Below are 24,129 nucleotides of genomic sequence, written 5' to 3'. Positions count from 1 at the left end.
CAACACACCTAATTTCTATATTTTTTCTGAGTATGTGGATAGCTCTGTGGATATGAACCATTATACTTAAATGAATATTTCTTTTTAAAAAATATTTTATTTATTTATTTTTAGAGAGAAGAAGGGAGAGAGAAAGAGAGGGAGAGAAACATTAATGTGTGGTTGCCTCTTGAGAGGCCCGTATTGGGGACCTGGCCCGAAACCCAGGCACATGCCCCAACTAGGAATAGAACCAGCAATCCTTTGCTTCATAGTCCAGTGGTCAATCCACTGTGCCACACCAGCCGGGGCATGAATAGTTCTTTTTAATGGAGTATAATACCAGTGAGGATCTTGATGAGTACTCAAATTCACTGACATGAAAGGTCAGCTGATATGTTGGTTATATAATTTATTATTTGAAGAAAGCAAAACTAAAGTTATTGATAGTTTACTTTGTAGTCAGCGATGATAAATGTCTTAAAAATAATATTCTACTAACTTTCCAAAGGCTATCAAAGAACTATATATAAAGATAGCATTTGAAGAACCAGAAATTCTAGTGTATTAGCTTGATGTTAACATCACTGACTAATTTTACTGAAATACTAAGAATAAAAAAAAATGAGATTACAGCATGTAAAAGAAGTAGACTGTGAGAAACTGGGGAAGCATACTTTAGGAAGACTCATAAAATATGATCTGAATTTAGTGTGCTTCTAATAAATATGCCAACTTTTGGAAGAGTGGCTGCATTGGAAAGAAGCGGGGTCATTCGCTAGGCTGCTCCACCCACCCTCTGGTGGACTGTGGATCAAGGAGGAGAAATAGAGGAGCTGCTTTCAAGGCCCACAGTTACCTTGTCTGGCCTCAGGCAACGAATGATAAGCATCTTTTGAAACTCATTTACTTTATCTTTCCAAACCTCAGGAAAAGTCTCGTGATGTGGTTCCTAGAATTACAGTGGAGATAATTTAATGTTACTTTGGAGATTACTTCTAAAAACAACAACAGCAATAGTATTTTGACTTATAATCCAATTTTTAGAGAAAGCATAATTACTAAATAAAATCAGGAATGCTAAGTGTAAGTTTTATTAGATTGAGGCAAAGCTATGAAAATAAAATTTAAAACACCACAAAGGCATCAAAACCAAGACATGAATTAAGCAGGTTAACCTCAATGTGAATAGTAATCAATAAATAAAATGATCCTTATGAAAACAATAAATGTGTGTATGAAGCTTCATTCCCATTTTTTCTCCAAAGGCATCTAAAAGAATCTACCAGCTACTTGGGTCATCTATTGATTAAAATAAACATTTATTACAAGGAAAGGTATTGTACTAAAATTTATTGTTATTTCTTGTTTTGAACAAGTTTTGTACCCTTTTAATAAAGAGATATTTGAAAATGTGCAAGTAAAGAAGCTAAAAAAGAGAAAGAGCTATTACAAATATATAGGAAGAGAAGAATCAAGGTCCCAGGACAAGTAACCTTGAGAAAAAAGGGGGACATTTGTACCTTTGAAACTTCAGGGAAGGCTATGCAGTATCTCAGATGAGCAATCTCCATGCTTCAGTACAGTGAACAAATTTCTATTTCAAATTAGAATGTAGTACTTACAAAAACATATTTATCTCTAAGAAATATAGTTGTATTACTAACAATGAGAAATCCAAAGAAACCTGTCCAAAATATCTGAGTTTATGCCTAGACAAAAATCTCCCCATCATGTATAATACAACAAATAGATACTCACATAAAAAAATGCTCCCCACATATCTGGCTCTTTCTCTCCTCCTCCCAGCTTTCCCAAACAGAGCTCGTGCAAATTAAACCCAAGTTAAGCAAAATGTCAAGAGAGGAGAAACAAAGCGATAGAAAAAATTAGCTGGGAATTGGTAAAAACTAGCACTTGTGCTAAAAAATTAGAAAATTAGGAAGGCAACAACTTCCATGAATTCCAGAAGGAAACTGTGATTATCCTAGTGTATGTTAACTATAATAGCCTCTAATTAGCAAGATAGGGTCTCACAAAAATATTTGAGAAATATTAGCCTTTCCCTCTCCTCAAATGACAAAAATATTTATTAGCTTGTATCCTGCATTCAGAAAATCTAAACAATAACTGTTTTGTAAAATTTTAGTCCCTCTGCTTGTGATTGCCAAAGTATATGTTGGCAAAAAATAAAAACCTAGCATGGAAATTCAAAAAGAATATTTTTAAGGATCAGGCAGCTTTTTTGCATCTCCCCACAGTTCAAAGAATTCGAAGAGAAGTCCAAATGGAACCAGTGATTTAGAAGGTGGGGATAATATAAATCTAAACTTTGATTTTTAATATCTGACCAGGTGTTTATAGCTTACTTGAATCTTGTTTGTATTCAAAGATAAGAGTATGTTATTTAACATTTTCTCCATTAAAAACTTTGGAAAGCAAGAGGGTTAAAAACATACCAAACTATCATACACTTTTTTCCATCCATCCTTTAAGCGCATAAACTCCTTACGAATGGTTTTAAAAGAAGGCAGGTCATCGAGTCGGCATATTTCATCCCAGGATTTTTGAGGAAGCCACGTGCAAGGGTTGGCGTGAGGATTGTCCAGTCCAATGCCACCAGTGAGCAGAAATCTCCACTCAGCTTTATTAATCTTTTGAAAACAAAGTAGCGTGAAGAGTCAGAAACAAGTTCATCACAGACATAGTAAATTTACAACCCTTTTAAAAGAAGTGACTGTTGATTTTCAAGTTTTGGGAATGGTTCCTATGAAATTCGATAGCTACCAATAAAGCTTAGTGTTTATTAATAAGAAACCATTGTACCTATCATCATGATTTTTCAAAATAGTTTCATTTGAAAAAGCTGCTTTTTGATAATTTTCTTCCAAAATTACTAAACATGGAAATCTGAATATATTCTACTTGAATATATGATTTCCAATTGACTACATAGGGTTCTGTTTGCTCCAAAAACTGTGGGAAGACAGAAAGGAATCATTCTTCCATGTTTTCAAATATTTTCCCTAAAATATAACCAGGTACCATCATGAAACGTTTGCAAGAAATCTAAGAAAAAGTATTTACTCCTTTAGAATTCAATCAATACATCACCAAGGAAATCAATGAATCTTAAACATATAAGTATAAAAAAATAGTGAACTTACACACTACCTGTCTTCCATTCTTAAAGTGCTTCTTATATTTTATTTTATTTTATTTTTCATTTTTATTATATTTTTTCTATCATCATTTATGCCCCCTGTACCACCTCCACCCATCCTCCCCCGGCCCTGAAATCACTGCTCTGTGGTCCGTGTCCATGAGTTCTTTTTCTTTTCCTTTTTTCCCCCAATTCCTCCACTCCCCCAACTCCCGATATTTTAAGTGAATGGATTTAAAACAGCAAAAATTTATGAAAGGTATGTTCAACACAAATGGTTAGATTTGACTAACTTGCACAAGTTCTTAAAAACATTACCATTTGCACTATTACTTCATGTAAATATATCAATATATTTAGTAAAATTATATGCATATTTATATGAGATTCTAATAGAAACAAATTTATTTTAAATGAAAACAAAAAAGTTTAAATAGTAATTATATAATTAACTCTGTGCTTAATTTTTCACCTCTGAATTTCAGTTTAGTTGTGTCGTCTTGCCTTAACTTTAATAATTATTACTATTGTTTAACAATTTCCAACTCTTTTTACATATATCCACATACAATTCAGTAAGTTAATGAATTAACGTTAATATTATGGGTTTTTTCTCTACAAATTAAAACAGTACTGACCTGATGCTCATGTATCAGCAGATTTACAGTTAGACAAAAGGAAAAAAGTAGCTTATCCTTTTCAAAGAGTGATCGGCAGACATTGACATAGAGAGAATAAGTAAAATGATCCTTGAGAATTTGAAGTCTAAGGTCAACAGAAAGAAAAGTAAAAAAATAAAAATGCATTATAGTTGAAAGAAAATGCTTTAAGGAAACTTATAAATGATTAAATCTGTGCTATGGTCACAGCTTTCTGGTCAATTACTCTCCAACAATCAAGGATCCTCATTAACTGAGTGCACTAATTTGAGACCTGCACAATTTAGAAACACCAATAGAATTGTGTTTTGTTGTCTACTAATTTTTAGTAAAATCTTCCTTTTGGAAAAAAATCTATGCGTGATATATTGATCTATTACATTGTTTGTGGATTATTTTTAGTAATACAACACTTCTTGGGGTAAAATTTGACTTATTTATTCCATAAATATTTCTAAACATTCTATATTGTATATTAAATGAAAAGCCCAAAATTAATATCTCCTTAATTCAGGAAGAGATATTTCAGTTTGGTCTCTGTCACAAAGTTATATCCCAGTTAGATTTTTGTTTCTGTACTTACATATTTTTTACTACAGTTATTTATTTTGGCCTAATAAATTTTAGTATGTTAAAACTTTTATGAAAAAACAGGTGATCCAAATTATTTTGGCTATTGCATAGTATATACCATAGTAGCCATAACATATGTTTGACTACATAGTTAAACAATAATTATTACAAATAACAATGTCAGAAGACAAACAAAAATAAAATAGATTTTTATCTCTGAATAAAAGGAAATGAGAGATAAGTATAGACAATGTTAAGATTCTAAAATAATTTGGTAGACTGCTGTTATTAATCAAATGCTTCTTTTGACTTTGGTATAACACAGTCTAATAGCCAACTAGAGTCCACAGTTTATCCGGCATTTATCAATGATTGACGGATAAATTATTCTTATGAGAACTCATTCTAAATTTAATTTCTGAATGAGAGCTAGCTCCTTAGTGGAAACCCCTTATTTTACTAAAAAAAGGAAAAGGAGAAGATTAAACAAGACTGGCTAAGAGACTGTCTCTTGGGCTACGACTCTGGAACTCTGTCTGGCAGTGCTTACTGAGCTGCAACACACGTGTAGCCTGTGCTCACTGATTCCATTCTTGGAGCCACGCCTACCAGAAAGGTGTGCACACAAAGTCAAGTGCAGGAATGCTGAAGGCAGCAAACATCTGTAATAGTTCCAAACTGGAAGCTACCCAAATGTCCTCAACAGTCAATGAATAAATAATTTCTGGTATAGTGTAAGGACAAATACAAGCTTTAAATTAAGAGAGATAATTCTCTCTATTGAAAATAAAAGAGATTTCCTTCCCTTCCATTTTTTATAGCATTTACTTCTGCAGATTTAAAATTACAAGTCCTTTCTTCATTCTTTGAAATGCAAATAAATTCTTTTGAAAACCTAGGCCTTTTGTCAGCTTTATGAGCCAGGAATGTCTTTCTCAAAAAGTCAGGGAAGGTAACACCCCCACCTCCCAGCTTCTGGGAGGGTAGGAACCTAACTTGGATCAGTGCCTGCCTCCAAGTTGCAAAACTACTTCCTGTCATGAAGATACCAGATGTTTGTTTTTTCTCTGGATATATGCAGTTTGCTAATGCACAAGATCACCTCATCGCCAACAGCACGTAAAGTTAGGATGAGATTTCTATCTTTGCAGCTCCTATGGATTATCTGTGATACACATCAAATTCTGGAAAAAATCTGAGTTGGGAGATTTCATTTTTATACTTCCTCAACAATATATTCACACAATGGAATACTATTCAACTGTAAGAGTGAAAACCCTGCACTACACAAAACAATATGAACCTCACAAAGTTGGATGCCAGATGCCAGACTCAAAAGAACACGTACCGTGTACTCCTTTTACATAAGGTTCTAAAACAGGCTAAATTAAACTATGATGTTAGAACTCAGGCCAGTGGTTGCCTTGGGGGAGGGTTAGTGATTAGAAGGAGACACTAATATGTCTTTACTGTGGTGCTAGTTACCCAGGTGTGCTCACTTATTAAAACTCATTAAGATAAATGGTGATAAAAATAAAACTAAATTTGAAAAATAATTGAGCAAATACTTCTAATTTCTGTATGTTTCTGTCTATATGAGGTCTGTCTGGAAAAAGTCTAGCCATTGGTAACATAATGAAAATGGTGTGTGTAACACCAGTGTAAGCTGGCAACTAAGGAGACTGGAATGCACATGTGTGAACAATGACGACTTCACTGTACTAGTCAGTGGGGGCAATAGACCCCATTCAGTAAGCATGTGTACTGTGTGGTCATTGCATTCAAAATGACTGAATAAGTAGAGCAATGAGTCTGCATGAAATTTTGCGTTAAGTTTGAACATTCCTCTGTGGAAACTATGCAGATGATTCAAAAGACCACAGCTACAGACAACTGGTGATTGGCACGTTCATCATGACAACGTGCCCACTCGTCCAAAGCGTCCTGTGCACAGTTTTTTGGTGAAACATCAAATCACCCAGGTGACTCAGCCCTCTACAGCCCAGATTTGGCACCCCACGACTTCTGGCTTTTCCCAAAACTAAAAACAGCTTTGAAAAGGAAGAGATTTCAGTTTGTTGATGAGATTCAGGAAAATACAACAGGGAAGGTGACGAGAGACTGGGAGAACTGTGTGAGGTCCCAAGGTGCCTACTTTTGAAGGGGACTGAGGTGTCATTGTCCTATGTACAATGTTTCCTGCATCTTGTATCTCCTGCAATAAATGTCTCTATTTTTCATAGTACATGGTTAGATACTTTCTTGACACACCTCTCATATTAATAACCTTAATAAATGTTTTTAAATTTGCTCTTAGATTTAGATTATAATTTTAGGGTACCTGTAGTCATAAATATACTTTTTGTTGTTTTTAAATTGAAGAATTTTTACTAAAAAGAAAAAAGCACATTTGTTTTCTACATTTCATCAAAATCTCACATCTGGGTTAAAAGACTTTATTTTTTATAAGCTGTAAGGGGCTATACCACAGTTATGGAGAAACAGATATCATGTTTGTGGTTGACTTCTAATTTGCTATAAAAACAGATAACAAAAAATAGCTCTAATTTTTAAATCTTGTACACAAAATAAGTCTTTAAGTGACAGAGCAAAGAAATTTTTTCTTTAAATTCCAGCAAAGAATTTAAAATTACTTAAGGTGATAACATTCTGGTGACTATTATTTTGAACAAGGTAAAATTTAAGAACTGCAGTGAAAAGCAGGATGTCATTTACCATGTGGCTCTATGTGACTGACACTGTGAGAGGTCCTGAGAATATTAACATAAAAAAAATCCTTGCCTCAAGGAACTCAGTCAGATATTAGTGTTAAAACCAGACAAACTTGTTCAATTAACAGCCATAATGCAAATGGCTGGGAATTTATCTAAGAATTGTCACTTAAATTCTGAATTTCAGTAATCCTTGCTAATATCTAAACTCCAGATACTGGAAGAAATAGAGAAATAAACTAAACATCATGCATTTCTTTCCTCAAGCTACCCCTTCTTCCTATTTCCTTTCTCATGGACAGACACCTGAAAAATTATTTGCTAAGTGTCAGTTTCACACCTTTATTAGTCTCATAGTCAAGCTAAAAAAAAAATGACTCTGACAAAAAATGCTCAGTCCAAGAACATTACAAATTTAGCAACATTCTACCATGATAAATGAAGAAATTTAATTCAGATTTCAGGAGATGAGCATTGTAGATTTCTAAAAAAAATAATTCTTAACTGCAAGTGATAAGCATTAAACTGAGTTTTCTTGGAACATGAACAGTCCAGCACTGAAGTATCTAGCTTCGTATTGATCAATAAAGTTATAAACACCAAAGGTTGCAAAAAGTTATCTCTTCATTCAAGCAGTAATTTCATGTTAGACTCTACTAAAAACATGTTTTAGTACCAAACAAAAATTTATCTCACTGAAAACAAAATGAAATTTTATTCTCTCACAGATGTACCATCAAGTAAAGTCTTAATTCCATTACTGATTGTAATAGCCAACAGTCAAATAAGGTACCTTACATAAATAACCTGAATGATCACAGCAGGGGATTTCTTAAAAACCCTGTTACTTGGCAAAGTTTATAAATGTGTATATCAAAGTATAAATTAGTAACTTTTGAAATACAAGCTTACAGAAGATGAGTCATATCTCTTAAGGTATTAATATTCTTTCCATTCCTCCAATCATAAATACATTTTGGAAATGGTAAAATGAGGTCAATGTTTCCTCTTTTTAGAATTACACTATAATCCTACATCTCTGTAAACAATTTCCTGCCAGACTACATTTGGTCACATCCATTCACTTTTTAACCCTCACATTTATCTCTGGTATGATGATTAATCATTTTAACTCTGTGGCTGTAATGCCCATAGCATTCTGAAACAAAAGTGAAAGCCACCAATTACTACTTAATTTGCATATATTAATTAGTTAGCATTTGTTTTACATACCTTTTTGATAAAATGTCTGATTTCTCTGAATTTTCAATAGACAGGATGAAAAGGTTAATAAACCACGTCAGGGAGTACTGATACATGGGCTCGATGTTCGCTAAGTCAGCAATGGAGAAGAACAGGATGGTGGAGTGGATGGCAATGGGACGGTAGCCCATGCGGGTGGTGTCGATCTGCTTCTCTGTCTTTTCGGCTACTTCCTGCTTTTGAGAAATCTCATCAGCCAAAGCCTTGGAGGAAGACAATATCTTAATAGCAGTTTCATCTTCTAATATATTGCCTTCTGAAGATGAAAGAACTTCTAAAATCTTGTCTTCTATTTCCTTTAACTGCCTGGAATAAAACACAATTTTCTCAGAAGAAAAAGAAATCATTTAAAACCGTTTCACGTCCACATTCTTTTCTAAGAAACAAAGAACTTGTAACCTAAAGAAATGCATCTCTTTGTGACAAACATCTGTAACGGTGATGGTGTGTAATTTCTTATCTTGTGAAATGTCAAAAAGACAGGCTTTTGTCCTCCACTTCTTTTTCTAATGATCACTTACGTGGTAACTAGAGAGAGATACAGTAGGCCAGTCTCCTCTGCCATCAAGTACCCCAGCCCCAAGAGAACAGAAAGTATCACTCCATTTGTTTTCTCAAAATTTTCAGTACTTATCGAGCTTTACCCTTTCTATGTAAGATACAGATATTATGAGCAGAAAGTGGGATGAAACGATATACTCATTCAGACTGCACTCCAGTGAAAACAGGTAGCCGCAGTTACACAATAAATACTAAAACTTTTGGGACTTGAGGTGGAGAAGGCAGTGTAGGCAGACATGGTTTGCCTATTTGCACAACCACATCAAAATTACAACTAAAATATATTACAACTATTACTCAGGAACGTCAAACATTGAGCTGAATGGAAGTCTGACAGCTGCGGAATTAGAGAAATCCCATCCATCCAGACTGATAGGAGGGTCAGAAATGTAAAACAGGTAAGGTCCAATGTCCACATGTGGTGGATAAAATTCAAGAGGGATCTCTGGCATGTGGAGCTCAGTGGGTTGAGCGCGGGCCTGTGAACCAAAGGGTCTCCATTTTGATTCCCAGTCAGGATCCAAGCCTGGGTTGTGGGCCAGGACCCCAGTTGGGGACACATGAGGGGCAACCACACATTGATGTTTCTCTCCCTCTCTTTCTCCTTCCCTTCCCCTCTCCCTAAAAATAAATAAATAAACAAAATTCTTTAAAAAACAAACAGCAACTTTAAAAAAAACTTAAAAAAAATACAGGAGGGATATCTCAGGAGTGAGGAATACCAGCCCCACACCAGGCCCCCCAGCCCAGGGTTCCAGTGCCAGGAAGATAAGTCCCCACAACTTCTAGTTGTAAACCCAGGGAGAAATTGAGTGCTGGAACCCCAAGCAGTTTCTCTTAAAGTACGCACACATGGACTCACCTACTCAGACTCATTCCTCTGAGTTCTAGCACCATGATAGCAGTTTGAAATGCACCACTGGTATACAGGGAGAAACTTAAGTGTCTGGAATCAAGGTGAGCAGAGGCCATTGTCCCTTTGCTAAACCCGCCCCACACAGAGCCCATAAGCTGGCGCCATATCTGAGACTCCATCAACCTGGCTAACACTGTTTGACCCCACCTGGAGATCCCCAGAGGCTCTGCCCACACAAATTACTGGCCCACCCAAGCTGCTTTTTTCAAAGAATGGCTGGTCTTGGCTCCTAAATCCTATTAAACAAGCAATAGCTGGCTTCAGTGAGCCCCAGTGGTAGCCAGATTAGAGTCATAGCTTGGCTTTGCCTGTGAATCTCCAAGCCCAGCACAAGTAGCAGCCATCTCAGATTGCTTTACAGCTAACTAAGGGTGCCCCAGGCAAAACAAAGTTGGGGGCTGACCATGGCCTGTACCACCCGGGAAACTCAAGAGCCGGTGCATCCAGTGGACAGCTACAGACCATGTCGGAGCACCACCACTCTGCCCCTGCAGAGCTGACCCTCCACAAAGGGCCGAGGGTGGTGGTCAGTGGTCACAGCCAGTCCCTAGAGCTGACTGGCCTGGGTAAATCCCTCCCATTGATCTGCCAACAGAAACCAAGGCTCAACTACATGAGGAGGATGTACTCAGACCACACAGAGAACACACCTTTTGTAATAGGGGAGGCTGTACACTAAACCCTACAGGACACCTACTACATTAGGCCACACTACTGAGACACGGAGTCAAAGCAGCTGTACCTAATATTTAGAAAGAAACACAGGGAGGCTACCAAAATGAGGAGACAAAGAAACATGGCCCAAATGAAAGAACAGATCAAAACTCTAGAAAAAGACCTAAACAAAATGGAGATAAGCAATCAGATGCAAAATTCAAAACACTAGTTATAAGGATGCTCAAGGAACTTAGTGAGGACCTCAATAACATAAAAAAGATCCATTCAAAAACAAAGGATACACTAATTGAAATAAAGAACAATTTACAGGGAAACAACACTAGAGTGGATGAAGCCGAGAATCAAATCAATGATTTGGAACATCAGGAAGCAAAAAACAACCACACAGAACAAAAAGAAAAAAGAATAACCCCCCCAAAAATGAGGATAGTATAAACAGCCTCTGGGACAACTTCAAGAGGTCCAACATTCTCATCATAGAGGTACCAGAAGGAGAAGAGAAAGAGCAAGACACTGGAAATCTATTTTTAAAAAATAGTGAAAAAAAATCTTCCCCAATTTGGTGAAGGAAATAGATATGCAAGTCCAGGAAGCACAGAGAGTCCCAAAAAAGATGGATGCAAAGAGGTCCACTCAAGACACATCAAAATTAAAATCACAAAGTTTATAGATAAAGAGAGACTCTTAAAAGCAGCAACAGAAAAGAAGTTAGTTACCAGATGGTTGCCAGATGGGAGGGGGAAGGAGAGAGAGAGTGAGTGAAGAGGTGAGGGGATTAAGAAGTACAGACAGGTAGTTACAGAATACCCATGGGGATGTAAAGTACAGTATAGGAAATGGAGTAGCCAAAGAACTTATACACATGACCCATGGACATGAGCAATGGTGGGGGGATTGCCTGAAAGAGCAGAGGGTGCTGGGTGGAGGCAGGCAAAGGAGGAAAAACTGGGACAACTGTAATAGCATAATCAGTAAAATGTAATTTAGAAAATACTAAAACTTTTATCTTGACTTTGTTGACTAGTGGAAAACACACTGCCTTCTAGTTCTTCCAGTGCCTGAGAACCTATATATAAAAATATACCCTGTAATGCAATTTTCCAAATTAACAAAGAAGCACCTTATATTTTCCTATTAACTTCCTATTCAATGCACCTATTAAATCTAATAAAATAGATCTTTAAAATGTGTTTTAATTTATTCTAAGTGATTTTGGAATAAATAAAATAATTCTGTGATTATAATCTTTGAAACCTTTTGTTTTCAGCTCCTTGTAATATCAAGGCCTGCTTTTCTTCTTCGAGGTCCGGCCTTTCCCGCGCCACCACAATTCCCAAAAGCTGATCCTGCAGTCCCTCAAATGTTATCATGAAGTTTAATAACGTGACCTGTAAATGAAAGAATATACAAAAAATGAGTCAATATTTCTATTGAGGAAGCCTCTGCTTATATGCTTCAAGTTCTGAGTTTAAAGTATACTACTATATAACAGTATATGTGAAAAGTGAAGTATATGTGAATTTGCAGAGACTATAACCAAAGATATAGGCAAGCTTGATTGTTGCATTAAAAACACACTAAAGTTTCATTAGTCATAAATGTAATACTTTAAAGGGTTTTTTGGTGATAAATTTATTTTATTTCACACTGGTCTAATTTCTAACAGCTCATTAACCTCAAAATCAATTAGATCAGGTTGCAAGCTATCTCTCATATTGGCTGGATTAGCTGATTAATATTTTAAGGATCCTAGAGGCATGAAAAGGAAAAGGAAATCTTACACAGTGAGATAAGAGAGAAACATCACTGTCATTATTTGTCATGAGTAAAGTATATATAGTTACAACTCAATAATCACGTTATAATATGGAATTTACAATGATACCCAGCCACTATTGTGAACTAAGCAGTCTGCTAACTCCTGCTTCGTACCTAATGGCTCTTTGCAGGCAGATCTCTCTCTCTGTCACCTACATCTTAAAGTTGTCCCTTATGCTCAGGTCTCTCTTTTTAGAAAGCAAACAACAAGCAAATAAATCATTCTTTTGTTACCACAATCCCTTCCAGCTACAGAGAAATCTCTCTCTGTCTTCATAATTATACTTATTGAAGATGCTATGTATATACGCTTTCTAGTTCTGCCTCATTTCATTCTTCAGCTCTCTACAGTCTTCTCTCATCCCTGCCTCTACACACTCATCAATACATACAGCAATAAAGTATAGAAACTTTCTGGCTCTGGTCAAAAATAAAACATAAGCCAATAAACAATGAGTTGACCTTGGTTTAATTTGAACACAGGCTCTCCCTCCCTGCCTCCCAACATCTATTTTGCAGTCCACATGCCCTTATGTCTTGAGTTGAGGCCCCGGCCTATGTTTTGAACATCCCCTCCCACTTTTCCCTTTCACCTGAGTGACTCTGAACTGACTGGGGAATCCCATACACACAAAACTATGAAACGTCTGCATGTGCTTCAGCTCTGGCTGTGAGTGGGGGATTTTGTCCTGCCCCACCTTTCCCAGTGAGAGACTATCTCTTCTGAGGAACAGAATACCTTTGTTTCTCTGAGAAAATTTCCTACCTGTGTCCAGGAATTGTAAAAGAGCTTCTTGCAGTACCCCTGGAAAGGTGACTCCCTCCTCCACCCAGACTCAGGTTGTGTCCTCTGGGTTAATCTCAACTCCTCCCCCTCACTTGCCCCATGGCAGGCCTTGGATGCCACTAAGTATAGAGGTTACATGGGTATAATCATAAATTTAAATGGGATAATAAGCAATTCTTGAAATTGAGGAATTCAAAAACACTCATTAAATGCTGTTATGTAATTCTCTACTGCTCATGACATTCATTCATGAAAAAAGTATAGCTAAAGCTTTTAAGAGTTCTTCCCCATTGGCAGGAGAAACCAAGGGCATGGGTTACATTTACTTTAATCCCCAAACCATAGTCACAGTGCCTAGTGAAGTGCATGTTTTCCTGTCTTTACCTCACTGTATTCAGACACAAGGAGGTATTCATTCATATTCCATTAAAGCTGGCATTACTGAGATCAAGATTTTGCTAATCTAGCCATTTGCTCACAAATAAACATTGAAAATCATACATATATGGCTTCATAATATATTATTTTCATTTAGATTCAAAAGGATTATAGCAGCATGACATCATCCCCCTTGGGTACTTTTGAAAGCAAAAGGTACATAAAAGACCCTAAAAATAAAATCAAGAGGAAGTATTTTAATTTGTAAATGAAAGCAAGTAACTGCTTCACTATGTTTTCTAATCCCTGTTTAATCAATTCCAGCAATTAAAAATAATGAAGCAATCAGAAACTCCAGGGATCTCAAGGATTTCAAATAGTGAATCATACATCAGTTTCCTCCCCACGGGCTTATGACTTCTATTACAACTCCTTATTAGTGAGCTAAAAATTGTTTGTTATTTTTGACATCTTCATAGATTTTACTGGAAAGTAAAAAAAGGTTTTCCATGTCATTTATTAAAAATATTTTTTGTACCACAACTTTGAGATTTTATCATTTTCTTTTATGCTTCATTTTTTCTTACTTATATTTAAAAGTAATGATGCAAATAGTTAATGTTCAGATAATAATATGTGCTGGGCCTTATTATAAGCATTTTACATAAATTTATTTAGTCTTCACATCATTCTACAAGGTAGACATTTATTTTTCCCATTTTATAGATATGGGAAGGTTAAATAACATGGCCAAAGTCACACAACTGGCAAGTGATAGAGCTGCAATTTGAAGCAAGTTAGTCTGGCTGTAACTACCACTAGGTACTGCTTCTCCCAAGGGGTAAATTAATAATACACAATTTTCTAGTGTTTAGGTAACATTTGTTTTAATTAGTTAAAAACAGTGGCCAAGAATTTCCATATTTTAACATCGTGTTTTTAAAACTACATTCAAGGGTCATCCCCCTCCCCCCAGTCATTTTGGTTTCCCCAAATGTCCAGTCTAACATGCATCCCCAACTCCTCTGGGACTCTTCTGTGTCTTTCTAGTCAGAAGTACGGTCATTCTACATACATGTTATTTACAACGTAGGCCTCTTGAAAGCAAGAACTATGTTTATTCATCTTGCAGGGAATGAGTTATGTCATCTTCCTCTGTCTGCCTCTGCAGAGAGATGTCCACAAGAATTTAAATATTTCCAATAAAAGACAGCTTCTGAATTCCCTGGATAAATCTTGTCTCTATATGTAGCTTTCAAAATCTGAATCAATATTTCTTAATGTCCTTTCCTGCTAGCTTCTATAAATGAAACTCTCTCTCCCTCCCTCATTTGTTCATTCCACGTTGCCTCTTGCATGCCCCAACTGGGGACTTGGCCCACAACCCAGGCATGTGCCTTGGCTGGAAATCAAATGGGCAGCTTTTCAGTTTGCAGGCTGGCACTCAATCCACTCAGCCACACCAGCCAGGGCTAACTTTACTCTTGAAGCAATTTTTATTATTAAAAAAACAGTGACCAAAAAAACAGTTCTTTTAAGTAATTACATAAGAATCAAATACTGGCAACCTTATTCTGAGAAAGACGAATGATGAAGTTCTATTCATGAATTTTAGTTCCAAGAATTAGCATATTGTCATTTATTGCAAAAAAAGACTGTGCATATATGTCCCCTATTGTTAACAATGAAAATCTAAGAATCATATCAGTTGTAGAAATTAGATTCTCATGGCCTTTTTTCACTGCATACTGAAGGCTCCTTTATTACTCCATGCACATACAAAAGTGACATTTGGAAATTATAATAGCAATTTCAGGAAATGCCGAACAAGGACAAAATACATGTTTCTTAGGAAGATCTGTTGTTCTTGTGGCTCAGGAGGAAAATATAGTCACTCATTGTAAAATCTGATGAAGAAATATTCATTTTAGATACTGGCCTTCACTGAAGTCTCAGGAAGATAATGAGGATTTCTTAGCTTGGTAGTAATATAGAAGCGGAAGTCTGGTGCATACTCGATGACAGAGTCCCCGAGTCGGATGCATGTACTCCCACCCTGCTTAAAGGTCTGTTTTAGTAGAAGTGGCTCCAGGATGGGATCGAGCTCTTCTCCAACATTTTCTAGCAACACTGGAGTAAAATCAGAAAAGATTCCATGTTATTTGAAGTATTACCTGTAAACCTGCAACCCTTCAAATTCTTTCAGCCTTCCAGATTGCTGCTGTTCCCAGTTACCTATATTGTCTGTTAAGTATAAAGAAATTATCCTATAAAATAGCTGGATGTCTGTGGGCAGGGGTTAGCTGGCAGGTCTATCTGATGCTGCTGCCTGCTTCCACACTGCCTAACCACAACTACGCTTGGGGGCCCTCACCTGGTCTGGGGTTCACTACCTGCCGAAGTGTGATGGCAGCAAGGCCTATCCATCTGAGACGACAGAGAAAAGGCATTCCCAGTGCAGTTATTTGAATGGTTATTGTATTTTTAATTATAAAAGCAACTCATGCTTAGTGTAGAATACGTGGCAAATATAGGAAAGAAAGAAATGTTGAATCCATTAAAGGCGGCCATTAGACTGACACGGCTCTAACGCCGTGGCTGCTGACATACGCAGACCAAAACTTCAGCTTGTAAATGCTTCCTTACAAAAAAGTGTTATGAAATAAAAACACTAGGGACAGCCAGCCACAAACAGCCAGTTGGGCTGTAAGCTATAGACAATCAAATGGTTTCCCTTCTTTGCTTCCACACTTGCTCTGCGTCATGGAGCCTTTTCCCTGCCTCTGCCGGCGGACTGCCCCTGACCACTTCCGGCCAGGTGCTGCCTGATTCTAGCAAAATTCTGCTCAAAGAAACTTAAATATTTCAACATGCCTCACTTTATCCTTTATGAAAAGAAATTGGAACATTCCCTGCAGTCAAAATATTCTTAACCTTTCTCCTCCACCCTAAAATGTTTTACATAATTGACTCACACCATATATATGTTGATAGAAAAATGACACAAAAGTATATCTGTATAATAATTATTTGTTGAATCAATTATATTTTTCTCTTCAGTGTTCTTATTCATTTTTTCTGTACACTATTGATACTAAACAATGTATTTCATATTGCAGCTTAATTATCTTGTTTGACATTATAGCATAAATATTTCCTGTTTTAAAAACAAACATACTTGTAACTACCGCATCATAGTCTATCATATTAATATTATCTCATTTTTTAAGCAATGCACTATTATTAGATATTTGGATTACTTCCGATTCTCTGTATTAAGTAGCACTGTATATAAAAACTTTGCACTTCAGAATATTTTCATATGATAACATTCTAAAAGGGAAACCTTGATCTAGGATGAGTGATATTGTTAAGCATCTCAATACATTTGCCAAATTAAAGTCTTACATTGTTAATAATGCTGCAGAGAACATCTTTTTGAATAAACCTTGTGTTCATCTCAGATTACTTAATCATGGTGGAGTGTGAGAAGTGCAATTAATGGTCACTAGGTATGGACATTTCAAGGCTATTCATATTGACAAATTACTTTCCTAAGTGGCTGTAGAGAGTTCAGAGTTGTCAAAGCACTTACTTTTTGCTTGATTTCAAACATGTTCATACATACCACTGTGCTAGAAAGGTTGGGCATGACACTGGCATTGTTTTGTCTCATTAACCTCACAACTTGAAAAAGTATTTGCTAATATTTCCCACTTTTAGAAATGAGAAAACTGAGGCATAAGCCATAGAAATAAAAATTCCAGTTAAATTTCAATAAATGATAAAGCAGAAACTTCAACTAGGCAGTCGAACTTACACGGATCTCTTCAACTCTGTGATACTGTCAGCATTAAATACAATATCCATGATTTCTATAGTTTGATAGGTTAAAAAATGCCTTTAGAATTTGTATTTTGGGCTTGATGTTTTAGGTGTTCTTTGGCTAATACATTTTTCTTTTGGAAGCTCTATGTTAATGTATTTGTCCATTTTCCCATTGTGGGGCATGTTATTTACAATTACGTTCAGCTGCAAGTGATAACACACCAAAATAATAGTGACACAGACAGACCAGAGTGAATTTATATCTCATGTAAGGGGAACCAAGGTGACCAGTCCAGGATTGAAAGGACAGTGTATCTGAACTGCCAGAGATCCGAGTTCCCGCCACCTTGCTGCTTCTCTGTTCTGGGCATACGGCTTTGATCTCTTTGGCCAAATGGCCTTTCCAACCACATCCACATCCCAGCCATCCGATAAAAAGAGAAACGGAAAAGGAAGAAACATCTTTTAAGTGTATTTCCTGGGAATCACAAATGGCACTTCCACGTACATCTTGATGGTCAGACCAACACATATGACCATACATGCCCATAACAGATGTTAGCAAATTTCATTTCTTACCCTGAATGCAATGTGCCCAGGTAAACCCAGGGGTTGCAAATAGTAAGGAAGAACGTGAGGATGGCTATCAGAACAAATAGCACTAATTGTCACAATATGCTAGATTTTAAAACTTTATTTGCATTTTTTACACTGTTGTAGCAAATATCTTCCAAGTTCTCTGCTTTAAAAAAAAATCATTTGTATCTCTTCATATAATTTAACTTTTTGTTATAGGAATTTTCAAACCTTGTTCAGAAGTAAAAAAAAAAAATTGTATACTCTTGTAATTTCTGCCAATCTGGTTTCATCTATTCCTCACCTCATCCCAGATTAGTCACAAACATATCCCAGACATCTTAAAGCTTCATCTGCAAATATCTGAGTAACTATCTTTGAAAAGTAAAGACTCTCATTTAAAAATGGCCAAAACTTAAAAATGATTAATAATTCACAATTTCATCAAATATCAAGTCAGGGAATATGTTTCCTCATTGTCTTAAAATATGTTGTCTGAAGTTTGATAGCTTAAATTGAGATATGAATAAATTCCATAAATTGTGATTGCTTGATATTCTCTTAAATCCTTATATAATGTTTCTTGGCTTAAATTATACATTTTCATGGTCAAATCTACTGATCTTTTTATTTTTTTCCACTGTTTACTTTCTTAGCAAGTCCTTTCCAATCAAAGACAACTTAGTTATTCCCCTATGTTTTATTTTGGCATTTATGTCTTCCTTTTTTCCTTCCATATTTAATTCTTTAACTCATTGGAGCATATTTTGGTGTGAGGTAAGAATCTGACTTGATATATTTTCCCAAAAAAACATTTGCTGAATGATCTATTGTTTTTCTGTTGGTCTGTAATGCTTATATTCTAACACATTAAAGGCTTATATATAGATTTGATTCCAGAACTTATTCCAGTTAATTCCAAATTCACTCTTCCTCTGAATTTTTATCGGCTCTTTTACTGTCTTTCTTCTAGGTTAACATTAGTATTATTTCTAAAACATTTATTTCTGAAAGACTTAACATCTTTTTGTTCTTGTTCTTGTTTTTTTATTTAAAGTATATATATTTTTTAAGATTTTATTTATTTATTTTTAGAGAGGGAAGGGAGGGAGGGAGAGAGAGAGAGAGAAAGAAACATCAATGTGCGGTTGCTGGGGGTCATGGCCTGCAACCCAGGCATGTACCCTGACTGGGAATCGAACCTGCGACACTTTGGTTTGCAGCCCGAGCTCAATCCACTGAGCTACGCCAGCCAGGGCTTAAAGTATATTTTATTGATTATGCTATTACAGTTGTCTCATTTTTCTCCCCTTAATCCTCCTCCACCCTGCACCCCTCGACCCTCCAGTATTCCCACCCCCTAATGGGTCACACATACTAGTTCTTTGGTTTCTACATTTCTTACACTATTCTTAACCTCCACCTGTCTATTTTGTACCTACCAATTATGCTTCTTACTCCCTGTGCCTTTTCCCCCACTCTTCCCCCTCCCTGCTGATAACCCTTCCTGTGATCTCCATTTCTGTGATTCTGTTCCTGTTCTAGTTGTTTGTCTAGTTTGTCTTAGGTTTTATATTTTAGGTTCAGTTGTTCATAGTTGTGAGTTTGTTGTTATTTTACTGTTCATTGTTTTGATCATCTTCTTTTTCTTAGATAAGTCCCTTTAACATTTCATATAATAAGGGCTTGGTGATGATGAACTCCTTTAACTTGACCTTATCTGGGAAGCACTTTATGTGGCCCTCCATTCCAAATGATCGCTTTGCTGGATAGAGTCATCTTGGATGTAGGACCTTGCTGTTCACCACTTTGAATATATCTTTCCAGCCCCTTCTTGTCTGTAAGGTTTCTTTTGAGAAATCAGCTCATAGTCTTATGGGAACTCCTTTGTAGGTAACTGTCTCCTCTTCTCTTGCTGCTTTTAAGATTCTCTCCTTATCTTTAATCTTGGATAATTTAATTATGATGTGCCTTGGCGTGTTCCTCCTTGAATCCAACTTTTTTGGGACTTTCTGAGCTCCCTAGACTTGCATGTCTATTTCCTTTGTCACACTGAGGAAGTTTTCCTTCATTATGTTTTCAAATAAGTTTTCAGTTTGTTACTCTTTCTCTTCCTCTGGCACCCCTAAGATTCAGATGTTGGAATGTTTAGGTATCCCAGAGGTTCTTAAGACTCTCACTTTTTTTGAATTCTTGTTTCTTCATTCTTTTCCAGTTGAATGTTTATTTCTTCTTTCTGTTCCAAACCTTTGAGTCCCGTTTTCCTTCCCTTTACTATTGGTTCCCTGTATATTTTGCTTTATTTCACTTTGAATAGCCTTGACTTCTTCCTTTATTTTGCAACTGTACTCAATCATTTCTGTAAGCATCCTGATTATCAGCGTTTTGAATTCTGCATCTGATAGGTTGGCTCTCTCCTTCCTCATCACTTAGTTCTTTTTCTGGAGTTTTGATCTGTTCTTTCCTTTGAGCCATATTACTTTGTCTTACCTGGCACACCTGTTACATTGTAAGAAGCAGAGCCTCAGGTATTCACCAGTGCAGGGCAACCCACTTTGCTGCATTGTGACATTGTATGTAGGGGAGGGGTCAGAGAGGGAACAATGCTGCTTGGCTCTCGCCCCACTTTGTCACTTCCACTGCTACTCACAAGTGAATTGTGCTCTGCTGGTGCTGATTCCTGGATGGGTGGGCTTGAGTATGTTCTAGGACCTGTGGGCCCTTCCAATAGAGTCTTCTGTGAGACTGGCAGTTTCTCTGGCTGCCACTGAAGCCTTCTTTTCCTGCGCTGGAACCCTGGGTTGCTCAGTCTGTCTTGCTCCCACTTGTTCCTCCCAGCTTCTCTGCACAGAAATGTGGGGCCTCCCTGTCCGCCAGCTGCTGCCTTGCCACGCATCCTCTCTGCCCCAGCTTCCCCTCTCCACCCCAGCTTCCTGTCTCCGCCCCTCCTATCGGTCTGGATGAATGTTTCTTCTTTAAGTCCTTGGTTGTCAGATTTCCATACAGTTCAATTTTCTGGCAGTTCTGATTGTTTTTGTTTTTTAAATTCATTGTTATTCTTATGTTGGTTGTGCAAGGGAGTGAAGTGTTATCTACCTACACCTCCATCTGGCAGGAAGCCCCAGACTTAGCATCTTTACATTTGGCTTTCCTAGTGAGAAAGCAGTGCCTTTCTTACTCATCTCTGATTCTCTGTGAAGTTTTGTCATTGTCATGCTATGTATTTTTAAAGTCATTCTAAGTTTTTCTTTTGTTTACTATTCAATCACTACACACTTACTTTTTCTCTATTATTGATTTTTTAAATATTCTTTTTAGAATATATTTACTCTTAAATTATTTTATTCTAATAGTTTTTCAGTTAATTGTTTGATTTTCTAGATGAAATATATTGTCTACAAATATGATAATACTCTTTCCTTTTTCCAAATGTTAGAGCACCCTCATTGTTTCTTGTTTTACTGAACTGAAAAACTTTCTTAAATGTTAAACAATAGCAGCGATAACAGATACCAATTTTTTTATTTTTACATGATCAGATTTTAAAAATCTATTAATTTGTTAGAGTTATGAACTGAAATTCTGTATATGAAATATAAATTTATGTTTTACCTAATATCTCAACTTTCATTAACAGTAAAATTTGCATAAAATCAAGTATTTAGATTTGCACTAAAATAGTGTTGTACAATTTTATCCCCTGTTCCTCCTAAATTATTTTCTAGCTTGAAATGAAATTTAAAGTGTTTATATTTATGTGCCTTTTTCAAAATCTAAATATATATTATAAAACTTAAATATACAGACTTGATTTTTCCCTAAAATAAAAATTTATTTCCTCACTGGTAGGATCAAGTCTTAAACCTGTTAGGAAAGATTCTGTAGCATCTTGATTTAAAAAATACACGTATGTTCTCAGCATTGAATATTTACTATATTATAAACCTCACCACAAAATCAAAAGTATTCTAAACTTAAAAAGCAGAAAGAAATAGAACAAAATCCATGTGTACATGAATTACCCAAAAGACTATCCTTGATTTAACTATTTTATTTTGACTCTAACTTTGGACTCTTAACTTTTAATTAAATCAAAATATGTTTTGTGTTAAAATACAGGCACAGATTCATGAGACAGGCTTCTTTTCATATTTCGGTCACCAAAGTTAACAATATGCTGATTTACATAAAAGCCTCCTTGTTCATTCCCAAGTATTTGCAAAGCTTGTGGAAAACTAAGACTGGTAATCCAAACACACGGCTGCTACTATCTTTGAATGAGGCAGGTCATCTCACTCAAGGCAGTTATCCTTAGCAACAGGAATATAAAGAGAACCAAGTGTTCTTTTCATGTTTCTTTTGAATTTAGGACATCATCTGATATTATTTTTTATTATGAATTATCTATGTTTTCCTATGTGAGACTTCAAATTAATACCAAAAAACCCCCAGCACTTCTGCATATTTTGTTCAACTATGGAGCACACTGCATTCAAAGCAGATCCAATGCACAATTACTGAGTACCCTCAAGTACCCTCGAAGAGTGTGGTGAGAGACAAACAGTTCTATACATAATAATAAGGCCAATAGCAGAAAACTATAAAAGTTTCAGAACTGGCACTTCAGTGAAGAGGTCAAGAGAGGTGTCACAGGAAAAGAGGTGCTTGAGCTGTTATCTTTTTTAAAAACTACTTTATTTATTTATTTTTAGAGAAAAGGAAAGGGATAGAGAAAGAGAGGGAGAGAAACATCAGTGTGTGGTTGCCTCTTACACACCCCCACTGGGGACCTGGCCTGCAACCCAGGCATGTGCCCTGACTGGGAATGGAACCAGTGACCCTTTGGTTCGCAGGCCAGCACTCAATCCACCGAGCCACACCAGCCTGTTATCGTAAAGGATAGCTGTTATCGTAAAGGATGAAATTTGAAGGCATTCACCAAATGATGGAAGAAAGCTGAGATGGGAAACAACAGCCTGTCGTACACCCAGAACTCTCATCCTCAAATCTGCATCACATGTGCACTCTGTCTCCCTCTTTCAATCTGATAAACTCCAACAAAGCAGAGACCAAGTCTGTCTTGTTCATGCTGTGTAGTCCGTAGCATGTGGTAATTGCAAAATAAATATTTGTCAGGTGAACAAAGGAGGAAACAAGCAAGCAAATGAAACACATTGAACCAGAAGTAGTTTTGCATCCCCGATATGTTATACACAAGGAGGAAAGAAGTAAAATGCTAGGAGGTAAGATAAAAGTAAGACACAGATCCGAAAGATTTTGCTCTTAATCTAAATATTTTTCCCATAGAAAAGCCATTAAAATATTTACACACATTCATTTCTTTAAAAAAAACTTTAAACCTTTATTTTACTTTTCCAGCTTTATTAAATTATGAAAAAAATAGATTTACCAGCAATATTTATATGATTAATATTCTGTACATTCCTTATCCATTAGGGTAGCTACTACAGATACACCTTTATTTTCTAGAACCTTGGCTTTCAATTTGTTTTCTACGCAGCAGAATACGTTTTATCAAAGAGGATTTTATCTTAAAGCTCACTATAAACAAATAAAAGGGAGCTGTTCTGGCAGAAGCAGAGGCAGGTGGGTGACAAAGGTGAAAGGAAGCCTCTGCCCTCCGGACCCAGGGTGCCTGCGAGGGAGGGAGGGAGGGCGGGCGGATCAAACGCCGCCGTCCTCAAACAGACCCGCATCTGAAGGGAACTTCTAAAACGGAGGAGGAGTCTTCAACTGTTTACATTTTAAAACTGTAACAGTAACTCATTGTTTTACTTGAAGGCTAAATATAAAAAGTTTTCAAACCTGCAATCTGTTTCTCTTTCTATAACAGATTTAAAACTTTTCACCTCTATCTGATGAATAATGTTAGAAGGCATTGTAAACAATCATGGTCTATTTTAGAAGTACTTCATTCCAGAAAGTAGGTTAACAAGACCTGTGAGTCACACAGGAAGCCCTGGGCTGGGGCAGGGGGCTTGGGGACTGCTCGGCACTCCCCGTCCACAGGGGGACAATCTTGGTCCAACAATCCCTAGCACCTCACTTACCTTGTTAATAAAATGAAGGGTTAAAATTACTCTTGGATTTCAACTTTTATGGCCACAACTCCAAGTAAGAAATACATTATAAATCCTAATCTAGTATGCACGTATATGCATCTAAAACGTTTAAAGTTTCTTGAAATAATGCTTACC

General features: G+C 36.4%; 1 protein-coding gene across 3 annotated transcripts in view; it reads right to left on the bottom strand.

The window, feature by feature from the left end:
* DNAH7 (dynein axonemal heavy chain 7) overlaps window positions 1-24,129 on the bottom strand; it is a 229,811-nt gene that overhangs the window by 38,685 nt on the left and 166,997 nt on the right. For all 3 annotated transcript variants that reach the window (XM_036023151.1, XM_036023150.1, XM_036023152.1), the window contains 6 exons: window positions 15,447-15,637; window positions 11,779-11,912; window positions 8,340-8,675; window positions 3,781-3,907; window positions 2,439-2,633; window positions 839-931 (listed from right to left, as the gene is read on the bottom strand). In XM_036023151.1, the coding sequence (XP_035879044.1) occupies window positions 839-931; window positions 2,439-2,633; window positions 3,781-3,907; window positions 8,340-8,675; window positions 11,779-11,912; window positions 15,447-15,637 (1,076 nt within the window). The remainder of the gene's footprint in view (window positions 1-838; window positions 932-2,438; window positions 2,634-3,780; window positions 3,908-8,339; window positions 8,676-11,778; window positions 11,913-15,446; window positions 15,638-24,129) is intronic.

The sequence above is a fragment of the Phyllostomus discolor genome, chromosome 4, assembly GCF_004126475.2.
Source record: "Phyllostomus discolor isolate MPI-MPIP mPhyDis1 chromosome 4, mPhyDis1.pri.v3, whole genome shotgun sequence".
Lineage (NCBI taxonomy): Eukaryota > Metazoa > Chordata > Mammalia > Chiroptera > Phyllostomidae > Phyllostomus > Phyllostomus discolor.
Note: the sequence above shows the minus strand (reverse complement) of the source record. Positions and strands in the feature narration are given on the sequence as shown.